At 34.0% G+C, this 12,200-nt stretch overlaps 1 protein-coding gene across 11 annotated transcripts in view; it reads right to left on the minus strand.

The window, feature by feature from the left end:
- The window catches only part of Gpo1 (glycerophosphate oxidase 1), a 26,730-nt gene continuing 14,530 nt past the window's right edge, over positions 1-12,200 (minus strand). The window contains exons 16-23 of one of the 11 annotated variants that reach the window (XM_080162805.1): positions 9,583-9,689; positions 9,151-9,214; positions 8,554-8,646; positions 7,512-7,541; positions 7,356-7,424; positions 6,701-6,772; positions 6,268-6,324; positions 1-1,612 (exon numbers count right to left, since the gene is read on the minus strand). In XM_080162805.1, coding sequence (XP_080018931.1) covers positions 1,565-1,612; positions 6,268-6,324; positions 6,701-6,772; positions 7,356-7,424; positions 7,512-7,541; positions 8,554-8,646; positions 9,151-9,214; positions 9,583-9,689 — 540 coding nt within the window. In that variant the 3' untranslated portion in view covers positions 1-1,564. Of the gene's footprint in view, positions 1,613-6,267; positions 6,325-6,700; positions 6,773-7,355; positions 7,455-7,511; positions 7,542-7,880; positions 8,004-8,059; positions 8,177-8,553; positions 8,647-9,150; positions 9,215-9,582; positions 9,690-12,200 lie in introns of those variants that run through there. The other 10 variants (XM_080162806.1, XM_080162802.1, XM_080162804.1 and 7 more) reach the window with 10 other exon arrangements.

Consider the following 12,200-nt stretch of genomic DNA (forward strand, 5'->3'; position numbering starts at 1 on the left):
TGATACACCTTCTTTAAAGAAGATCGAGCTAAAAATTTTCAAGAAATATAAAATTCCAGGCTAAAATATAGTTTGGGTCCCAATTTGGTAAAAAATTTGGCATATTTTAGTTACATTTGAAAATGTTTCAGAAAGGCGAAAAAAAATTATTTACAGAAATAATGTACAGTTTGTAATTTATTTTTGGTGGTCTTTTGTAAAAAGGCAGTTCTTAACCTTAAACCCTTTCTAAGTACTTCAATTTAACTTAAGAATGTTTTTTTTTCCAGTATGGCTTCGAAACCGATTCATATCCGCTGGATTAAAACCGGTTCTTAACAATACTGAAAAATCATGCATTGCATCGTATTACCGATAATTTTCCACGAATATTAAAATAAAATAAAAAATCGGTCCCTCGGGGCTTCCAAAACTGGTTTTAATCTTACAACTTTTCATTTCATTATCCGCGGATAGCTGTCTTTAAAATACGATGCGATAAATACTCATTCTTAATAATAAATTCATGTGATATACTGCGCTACTGAAAGAGCTGATGTTATTGGATAGTAAAATTGCATATATATATTATAATACATCTAAAACTTAAAATTCTAACAAAAATTAAATATTGTAAAAAATAACAAGAAGTTATCACAATCAGTAAATTGATTATAAAAAATTGGATCAAGTGCATTTCACTGTAAACTCAACTGTTCCTGGTAACGATTATCTTCAAAAAAATCTATGAACTTTTAAGGCTACTAACGGCCAAACGATGGAACGTATAGATTATGCTCGCAAAAAGTTGAATGGAAAAAAAGGCCTACAAATTATCTGGAAAATCTAGCCATTACTTAATAATGCAATCTTTTCGCAGCGCACATAAATTCGCGAAAAAGGCTTTTTTAATGCATCATAAGATCTTGGCTAATCCAGATTATTTATAGGCCTTTTCATGCCGCTTAAAACGGTGTAACATGTACGTTAAGCCGTTTGGCAGCTAGCAGCCTTTAAAGTTTATATATTTTCGGAGATAATCGTTACCAGTAACATTTTACCGTGAACTGCACTAGATCCAAAAAATTTGCTTAAAATTTTTGTAACAGTAAAGCAATAAAAACCTACTGAAATATACTAAAAATTAAGTTACAATAAATTTTGATTCAACGCTAAATTATATCAGATCTTAAGTTTCAATTTAATTTAAAATTAACATCAGATCTAACCTAGAACTAACGGCGGTTTTCCACAAAATACCAAGACAAGCACAGAAACCTACTCCTCATTTTGAGATAAATTGAAATTAAGCGATGAGAGGTAGTTTTTTAATTGATTATTTTAAGACAGGTTAGATTTAGTTACAGTATAGGCCTTCAGGGGTTAGGCATAGTGTAAAAACAACCCCACCTACTTATTTTCAATTCATTTTTAAATTGTGGGTAGTGAAGTTTTAGTGGTCGATAGGCACTTTGCGGGAAATCACCAAACTAAATAATGGGAATAAAATTCATAGAAGAAATTCCTAATTTGTTGTCATAGTTGAATTGCATCCTGACGGCCACGACGCCTGTGTTTATAAATGCTAGACTCCACCTCCACTTCTTTCCATCTTTTCTCCATACTTCACGGGCTGAAATAACACATAAAAATTATTAATATTAAATCTAAATCTTTAAACAAAGACAGTAACATCCATTTGTGGCAGACTTGAGGATGTAACATTTTATTTAATCATATCAATTTTCAAAAAAAAAGTCCATTTTTAGCAGGGCTTGGCAGCCGCTCGTCAGCTACCTGTAAGGGAAATCAACCTCTTACAAATCAGCAGGAAGTCTAAATCTGACCCAATTATAGCGGGATTTAACTTGAGGCTTAGTCGCGGCTGCCGAACAACGATTTTTAGAACAATTTTATTAGATTTTCCAGACAAAAATTTAAGAAAACTTTTATCTTTCTGTTTCCTTCTGTTCTCAATATATCTCATTACTGTATATGTCTGTTTGACAAACTAACCGACACATTAGCAATGGTAGAATAGGTGTAAAGAAAAACACATCAAAAGGATGAAAATGCACACAAAAGGTATTTAAAATTGTTGCAGGGGTTTTAAGCAAGTTTTTTTTCTGTGCTTTTAAATATTTTTAAAACAGTTTTGAGTTAAACTTTAAACTTTATTAGTGAGTGTATTTTGATTATTTTTGCGTTAGAAACATCGTCCTAAAGTCGATGTAGTGAAATATGACAACACAAACACGACAACATATTAGCTGTGCATTAATTTATGGATGTAGGATATACGTAGATTGTCGAAAAATTTGGCGTCAATTTAGCTTGTAAACAAAAGGTCGGTTCGTTCATCCAGTAGGAAGGAAGGGGGTGAATGTGGGGGTATCGTTATATTATTTTAGCCCGCTCAGTTTACATGAAAATCTGGTGTAACATCCAGGTAATAATAAATCCATTGCATTATTTTATGGTGATTGTTCGGTCGATCTCTCTTGCATAGTCAATTTTACTTACCTATTCAAGGTGGGGGGGGGGGGGGGTAGATATACCACACTTTTCTGGGATCTTGCCAGATCAAGTATCAACTGTGGGGAATACCAAAGGATGACTCCATGCAAAATTTGAGCCGGATCCGGCCAAAACCGGCCGGGATTTTTATAAAAAAAAAACGTTTTTTTCCGGTTTTTAGGGGGTATCTGTAAATCAAGCCCCCTCCTGGGTACGCCCCAATGATGATTTTTGCTTTAAGGTCTGATCTGAATTCCTCAACACTGGATATGACCCCTAGAGTCGAAAAAATGGTTAAAATCCGGTCTTTTGACCGGTTTTCGGCCATTTCCGGCCCCCCCCAAAAATTTTAAAAATCAAAATTTTATCGAAAATTAAAAAAAAAATGCTTTAAATTACATTTTTCATTAATAAATTTTCAAAAACCAAAAACCTTAGGTAATGAAGATAATTTTAGCAACTTAAAATGTGAAAAAAGGTTGAAAATTGACAAACTTATGTCAATTTGAAAAATGTTGGTAAATCCTAAAAATTTGACGGATTTATACATACGTTAGAATTTAGGTTGACTATGGTCTTTAAGACACGCCATATCCAATAAAATTGCAATGAGAGGGTCTAAATGTTTTTCTGAACCAAAATTCTACATACCCTGGCGGTTCCAAGGATATATCATTAAGGCCGTACGGCTGGCCAGAAAGCTTTTAACAGGTGGCCGACTAAAAGCCGAATTTGATAGTTATCAACCGTAAAAAGTAGCGATTTTCGTTTTTTTGGCCAAAACTCATGCAGGGAGTTGTTTATTGGGATTGACACACAAAAGCAAGTTTGTACAACTTTTTGGGGCGGACATTTCTTATGCATTATCTGAAAATTTATTAATGAAAAATGTAATTTAAAGCATTTTTTTTTTAATTTTCGATAAAATTTTGATTTTTAAAATTTTTTTTTGGGGCCAGAAATGGCTGGAAACCGATCAAAAGACCAGATTTTAACCATTTTTTCAACTCTAGGGGTCATATCCAGTGTTGAGGAATTCAGATCAGACCTTAAAGCAAAAATCATCATTGGGGCGTACCCAGGAGGGGGCTTGATTTATAAAAATCCCGGCCGGTTTTGGCCGGATCCGGCTCAAATTTTGCATGGAGTCATCCTTTGGTATTCCCCACAGTTTTTCTCATAAGAGATAATGACACAAGACTTTCACTCGGTGAAAATTCAGCATTGTGGGCCGCCTAGACTTTATATTTGGTGACCCTGGGGTGACGGGGTCAGTGCCCCCCACACCCACGAAGTGGGCATACTTTTGAAAATCACGTTTTTTCAGTTTTTCGCCTTAAAGTAGGGGAAGGAGTCGTTTTAGAGACTTCAAGCATCTCTTTGATGTTGAACAACTTTTTGAGGCGGACATTTCTTTACTTATGTTTGATTCGCCTCCGGCTGACCGTTTAGCCGTTATTCGCCGCCGAAAGCGTGATTTTTGGCGATTTTTGCCGTTTCCGAGATTTTAATGGACATTTAGGAGGGGAAAGAGTTGTCAAGTTGATGGTGAAGTACATTTTTGTAGGCAATTACATTGGCTAAATTTCATGTGAAGTAAATTTATTTGTATCTTTAACCAGTTTTGCTCAAATTTTGCATGGAGTCATCCTTTGGTATTCCCCACAGTTTTTCTCATAAGAGATAATGACACAAGACTTTCACTCGGTGAAAATTCAGCATTGTGGGCCGCCTAGACTTTATATTTGGTGACCCTGGGGTGACGGGGTCAGTGCCCCCCACACCCACGAAGTGGGCATACTTTTGAAAATCACGTTTTTTCAGTTTTTCGCCTTAAAGTAGGGGAAGGAGTCGTTTTAGAGACTTCAAGCATCTCTTTGATGTTGAACAACTTTTTGAGGCGGACATTTCTTTACTTATGTTTGATTCGCCTCCGGCTGACCGTTTAGCCGTTATTCGCCGCCGAAAGCGTGATTTTTGGCGATTTTTGCCGTTTCCGAGATTTTAATGGACATTTAGGAGGGGAAAGAGTTGTCAAGTTGATGGTGAAGTACATTTTTGTAGGCAATTACATTGGCTAAATTTCATGTGAAGTAAATTTATTTGTATCTTTAACCAGTTTTGCTCCAGCTGAATCGATTTACAGATACCCCCTAAAAACCGGAAAAAAACGGTTTTTTATAAAAACCACGGCCGGTTTAGGCCGGATCAGGCTCAAATTTTGCATGGAGTCATCCTTTGGTATTCCCCACAGTTGATACTTGATCTGGCAAGATCCCAGAAAAGTGTGGTATATCTAGGGGGGGGGGGGGGGGGGGGTTAATGCAACCATCACTTTTGCATGAGTAATCCTTAGTAGGTCTATTCTCCCTAAATCGAACAAAAAGTTGGAAATTTAACGGCTGGCGGTTCAGCTGTTTAGCCGTTTTTTGACTATTTTCAGAGCAAATTCATCATTAATTACGAAGGAATAAACTTTTTAAGACATAGTTTTGGTTTATTTCATGTTAAATGATAGCAATAACCATTTTTTTAAATTTCTAGTACCAACAGCTACCGGCTAGAACCGTTTGATAACGTTTTGGAGCGGCAAAAATTATTATGTTGAGATACGTTTCGTGACTAATTTGCCCTGAAGATAGCCAAAAAATGGCAAAACGGCTGAGCCGTTAGCCGTTACTTTTCCAACTTTTTGTTCGATTTAGAGAAAATACCTAGCAAGGGTTACTCATGCAAAATTTCAGATCGAAATGCGAATTCTAAGTGCCATTTATCATTGATTACGAGATGGTTGCATTAAAAACCCTCACCTTTTTAAAATTGTGCATATTTCTTTTATGGTTTAGTTTACTTACCATGTTTTTAAAAAGGATAAATAATCGTAATAAAAGAAACTTTGTGTCTTGGGATTATTAAAAATAATTATGTTCAGCAATTTAAAGATAAAAAACACACAAAACACACAACTTAAAATTTTTACTGTGCAAAACGCCAAGGTTCAGTTTTTTATTTGAAGTTGAGAAGGATAAAGAATTAAGGTCAAAAATGTAAATAAGTTGTAAAACAAAGGTAATTAAAAGCTAATATTATTAATCTAATATTAGTTTAAAGTCAAGTTAGTCACTCTGATCAAGTCCTTTGAAAGGGGACTATACACAAACTAGAGCAAGTGATCCTAGTACATTGCAGTAGCTATTTTAAACTTTTTTTTTATCTATGTAGGTAATAGGTTTCTGTTAGATATTGATACATTTTGTACAATGGAGGTAATATGTAAATACATGATCAGTACCTATAATTAATGTACTAAATCATTTGATTTTTCGGAAATAGTCCCTTTCGTGACATCGCGATTTGTCGTTTTTTTAATGGCTTTTTATAGGTTATTTTAGGTTTGGTTTTATTGGGTTAGATGATTGCCCCACAGGGTTAGGTAATTGGCCCCGCAGGGTTAGAGCCCCCCGCAGGGGCTAGAAATAGGAGAAAACCTACTGTGAAAAATACGAGGAATCGCCCCTTAAGGTGCGATGTCAAGAAAGGGACCATACCCGATTTTTCCCCTAATAAGAATTATATTTTTTCGTACATGAGTAATATTAGAAACCTAGACAATAGACATCCCTGCTATAAGATGCTAAAAATACTTGCTCTCGTTCGTGACTATCCCCTTTCTATGTTTTTAAAACTTGTCATAACTGCGCGTGTGTGTGTAATTTTATCACAACTAACAAGCACAGTTTTATTTGATATGTGTGTGCATTGAATTCTTACTATGACCTTCAAATTATTTCTTTCATAATTCTCCATTTTTCCTGTCTTCTTTTTATACTGAACAAATTGTTGTTTAAAAGCATTCCCATTTACAGATCATATTAGGAGTTTAGATATCTTTCATCCTATTTTCTTTTATTTCTCTCGATTTCACACACCCAAAAACAATGGATCATAAATTGATGAACATCCCTAATAATAATAAATAATTTCACCCCATCAATAGATTAGAAATATTTGGCGTTTGTAGACATGAACTTTAGACTTTATCTGTATAGGAAACTTCAAAACGTAATCTGGATTTTATCTTTTCAGTAGTATTCTATTTATAACAATCAGATGTATAATGTATTTACTTCTTAATACCTAAAATACAATCGGTAGGCGTTAAAAAAATATTGATGTTTCTGATATTAACACAATCATTGCTTACCTTAAATTCTCCTTCAACAATCTTGGCAAATCTTGAATGAGAAACTGTTCCGGATTTGATGGCAGACATCATCTAAATATCAGTATTGTTATTCAGATGAATGAGAAAGTTCAATGGGTGAATAAAGCGCAGTGGTTCTAATGCTCGAACATAATCAGTTGGTAGTTGCAGGGGTAAGGTATACAACCAACAAGCGAAATAAATCTAAAATAATAATTGGGGGGCAGATATCGAAGTCGTCAAATGTATTGACCCCAACGACAGCTGAAATTACTTGTATAGGTTTAGTGATTTTTTCCGAATTAATTTTGTTGTTGGTATAAGCTGGGAAGATGATTCGAGTATACCTACAATATTTCCAATATAATAATGAAATATGGATTCTCTTTCCTCTACTAAGAGTTTCTATTAAAAAGGGTGATTTAAATTAAAATGTTTTAGGCATAAATAAGAAAGTATCCAGGGATCTTATGGAATAAAACAAAAGACGATTGCACATTAAAATTATATGTGTAAAAGCTTGGCCGCTTTTATTTTGTAAAGACCAATAAACACACCTCGAACATGCTTAAAAGCTTTTGGAACAGTCTCCCCACCCTCACAGGAAAGCTCCTGTTAGGAATGAAGGTCTGACATAATTAAATAGTTTGTTTACCTGTAGATACTCCTCCAGCTCCACCTGTCCATTATGGTTTGTATCTAGTTCATTAAGAAGCTCATGCACCTCTTCACCAGTCAGTTCTACACCCTGATTCTAAATATGGAATATTCCATTATGGTTTGTATCTAGTTCATTAAGAAGTTCATGCACCTCCTCTCCAGTCAGTTCTACACCCTGATTCTAAATATGGAATATTTCATTATGGTTTGTATCTAGTTCATTAAGAAGTTCATGCCCCTCCTCTCCAGTCAGTTCTACACCCTGATTCTAAATATGGAATAGTCCATTATGGTTGGTATCTAGTTCATTAAGAAGTTCATACACCTCCTCACCAGTCAGTTCTACTCCTTGATTCTAAATATGTAATAGTCCATTATGGTTTGTATCTAGTTCATTAAGAAGTTCATACACCTCCTCACCAGTCAGTTTTACTCCCTGATTCTAAATATTGAATAGTCCATTATGGTTTGTATCCAGTTCATTAAGAAGTTCATACACCTCCTCACCAGTCAGTTCTAGAATCTAAACCCTGATTTAAATATGGAATATTCCATTATGGTTTGAATCTAATTCATTATGGTTTGTATCTAGTTCATTAAGAAGTTCATGCACCTCCTCACCAGTCAGTTCTACACCCTGATTCTAAATATTGAATATTCCATTATGTTTGTATCTAGTTCATTAAGAAGTTCATGCACCTCCTCTCCAGTCAGTTCTACACCTTGATTCTAAATATGGAATATTCCATTATGGTTTGTATCTAGTTCATTAAGAAGTTCATGCACCTCCTCTCCAGTCAGTTCTACACCTTGATTCTAAATATGGAATAGTCCATTATGGTTGGTATATAGTTCATTAAGAAGTTCATGCACCTCCTCTCCAGTTAGTTCTATTCCCTGATTCTAAATATGGAATAGTTGGTATCTAGTTCATTAAAAATGATTCCTACTGCTGCTGTGTCAAGTGTGCCACGTTAATCATTATAAATGCCTTGGACCAAAACATGGGCAACTCATTACCATACAGAGTAAGGACATCCAATGGTCTTGCAATCAAAGGGTTGATTGTCTGTAGGAAGTTTCTTCGCGTAATCATGCACTCTTCTTCAAAGAAGGGTCATATTGGTCCAGCAGTTAGAAAGATCTTTTGGTACAAACAGACAGACAAACTGTTACTTTACAAATGAAATTACCTTTAAAGAAAATCTGATATCGTTGACAGAAACGAAGCCTTTCTTTCCTTCGTCCAATGCGTTGAACTTCTGCACATACTTAGCGATATCAGCCTTAAAAAAAGATTATTCATTATATGATTGATTATGGTACATAAAATCTACCATTTTGGTTATGATTTTCCTTACATAGAAAAAGAGAACATTTTCAAACAAAACCAATTTTGGAGGTTTGGATTTAATTACAGCTTAGTAAATAATCTTATTGATTTGTTTAAAATTTAAAAATGTTTTAATTGTGAAATAATGACCGATCTCCATTCATATAATTTATAATATGATTTAATAAATTGTCTATTTTGTTTTATTCTATGTTCATTTTTTTAAAAGTGTGTTACCTTTTTATATGTTTCAGTATTATTTGGCCAAAACTTAGCATAATAAAAGGTAACACACTTTATTATGTTATGCATGATTTTTTCAGGAAGATAAATAAATCATTTAAACACACAAAAAATAAACATTGAAATAGGTACCTACAAAAAACAATATTTCTTTTAGCAATATAATTGTAAAAGAATATGTTTCTTTATTTTTATAAAAACCAAAAAATGTTACCTTAGTAAGATTAATGGGTATCTCATCTCTGCTAACCTTATTCACTTCTTTACCCATCTCCAACCTATAGAAAAATTAATTTAATTTCTATTTTGAAAATAATTAAAAGTTTATACATAAAAATTAATGAGTTAGAATCTTATTCATGAAAAATAAAAAAAAACTTATTGCGTCTAACTTTTGAGTCAAATAAAAATACTACTTTCTTCTAAAAGCTACACTTATTCTTTATAGATTCATGCCATTGTTTATAAATACCTAAAAAAAGTTAACATTTTGTTCATTTTAAAATTTTTATCATGTGCAATTGTCATTTTTAATTTTCATACTTAGAAGTCAATAAATGAATAAAAATAAATAGGTAGAGATAAATTGAGTTATTCAATGGTCAAAAAAGCCCCCCTCTAACCTTTCTTTGAAAGTAGTCATTACCTGAGAAATTCAATGGCATTTTCAGTTTGTCTAATCTTCTCCTTTTCATCCCACCCTAGCTCTTCAGCCATTATGTTTACTATGTTAGGTAGGGCCTCTTCAGCTGCCTTAATTATTAAGAAAGAGTTAGTATCAGCATCATCCCACCCTAGCTCTTCAGCCATTATGTTTACTATGTTAGGTAAGGCCTCTTCAGCTGCCTTAATCATTAAGAAAGAGTTATAAACAGTATCATCCCACCCTAGCTCTTACTATGTTAGGTAGGGCCTCTTTTAATGCCTTAATCATTAAGAAAGAGTTAGTATCAGTATCATCCCCCCCTAGCTCTTACTATGTTAGGAAGGGCCTCTTCAGCTGCCTTAATTATTAAGAAAGAGTTAGTATCAGTATCATCCCACCCTAGCTCTTACTATGTTAGGTAGGGCCTCTTTTGATTCCTTAATATTAAGAAAGAGTTAGTAACAGTATCATCACACTCTAGCTCTTACTATGTTAGGTAGGCCCCTTTTTATGCCTTAATTATTAAGAAAGAGTTAGTATCAGTATCATCCCACCCTAGCTCTTCAGCCATTATGTTTACTATGTTAGGTAAGGCCTCTTCTGCTGCCTTAATTATTAAGAAAGAGTTAGTATCAGTATCATCCCACCCTAGCTCTTCATCCCACCCTAGCTCTTCAGCCATTATGTTTACTATATTAGGTAGGGCCTCTTCTGCTGCCTTAATTATTAAGAAAGAGTTAGTATCAGCATCATCCCACCCTAGCTCTTCAGCCATTATGTTTACTATATTAGGTAGGGCCTCTTCTGCTGCCTTAATTATTAAGAAAGAGTTAGTATCAATATCATCCCACCCTAGCTCTTACTATGTTAGGTAGGGCCTCTTCTGCTGCCTTAATTATTAAGAAAGAGTTAGTAACAGTATCATCCCATCCTAGCTCTTACTATGTTAGGTAGGGCCTCTTCTGCTGCCTTAAATATTAAAAAGAGTTAGTATCAGTATCATCCCACCCTAGCTCTTCAGCCATTATGTTTACTATGTTAGGTAAGGCCTCTTCTGCTGCCTTAATTATTAAGAAAGAGTTAGTATCAGTATCATCCCACCCTAGCTCTTCATCCCACCCTAGCTCTTCAGCCATTATGTTTACTATATTAGGTAGGGCCTCTTCTGCTGCCTTAATTATTAAGAAAGAGTTAGTATCAGCATCATCCTACCCTAGCTCTTACTATGTTAGGTAGGGCCTCTTCAGCTGCCTTAATTATTAAAAAGAGTTAGTATCAGCATCATCCCACCCTAGCTCTTCAGCCATTATGTTTACTATGTTGGGTAGGGCCTCTTCTGCTGCCTTAAATATTAAGAAATAGTTAGTATCAGTATCATCCCACCCTAGCTCTTCAGCCATTATGTTTACTATGTTAGGTAGGGCCTCTTCTGATGCCTTAATTATTAAGAAACAGTTAGTATCATGGATATTAAGGAACAAGACAATGGGTTATAAATTAGTTTACATCCCCAATGATGATTAAATAATTGGTTAAAATGATGGCACGAGGGCGGTTTCCGTAGTGCCACGTTTACTTAACTATTTATCTTAAGACTAAATTTAACAATTGGTTGGTTCAGATTTTGTATTTGGAAACCACTAGTCCATGTGCTTAATGAGAAAAGCTCATAGTCTGATCTAAGCTATATTAGTCTATGATGCTAGTCTCACATATATACCCTATTTTCCTTTAGTCCATTGTTTAATATCAATATAACAAGTTATACCTATTTTAGGCAGTGATTTTCTGATAACTGAATCAAAGTGACCATGTGATCTATACAATGCTCTCCTGGAAAGCTAAGTGCAGGTAAGAGTTGGTTATCTAGGTAGCTTTTAAATAAAGCAAAGTTTTACTCCATAATTCTTATTTAAGTCTGTAATTGACGAAGCTACTCTATAACTAATTATATTCTTAAAAGAATCAAAGCTACTCTACAATTAGTTTTATAGGTCGGTTTTTGGGGTTACAATTTTAATATAAATTAGGAATTAAAACTTGATTACTTTATGATTTTATTGGCATAGTAAAATGAATTAAATAATTACACATCAAATTGTCTTTTACATAATAAGAAATAATACTAGATATATACATTAATAATAGAAAATATGTACAACATTAAATTAAACATATCTTTATAAGTTTATTCTATGCAGCAAATGCATTCAGTAAAGAATAAAAGCTGAGATAGTTCCATTGGGGTAAAATCCTTTATGTCATTAATTAGGGGCTCAAAGTCTTTCAAAGCTGGACTTTTCTTAACAAGCTTAAGTAATTTAGTTACTTGGCCAGGTTTAAAACCTTTATGTGCTTTCCTATCTTGAAGACACATACCAATAAGATTAGCTATTTGAATAGATCTTCCTAAAGGAACCAATGAGTCAAAGTCTATGACATTACTCTCGGTTTGGCAAGATGAATCTATCTTTTCAGGTATAGCCTCAAAGATAGCATTTAAATCAACTTCAGGCATTTCAAGAAGTAAACTTATAGGATCCATTATATTGATAAGTTAAAGTTAAAGTAATTAAATAGTTTAAATATAATTTTGCCTGTGAGTATGGTGAGGGTTT

Source organism: Acartia tonsa, chromosome 1 (assembly GCF_053477335.1).
Source record: "Acartia tonsa isolate MP-2025a chromosome 1, ASM5347733v1, whole genome shotgun sequence".
Taxonomy (NCBI): domain Eukaryota; kingdom Metazoa; phylum Arthropoda; class Copepoda; order Calanoida; family Acartiidae; genus Acartia; species Acartia tonsa.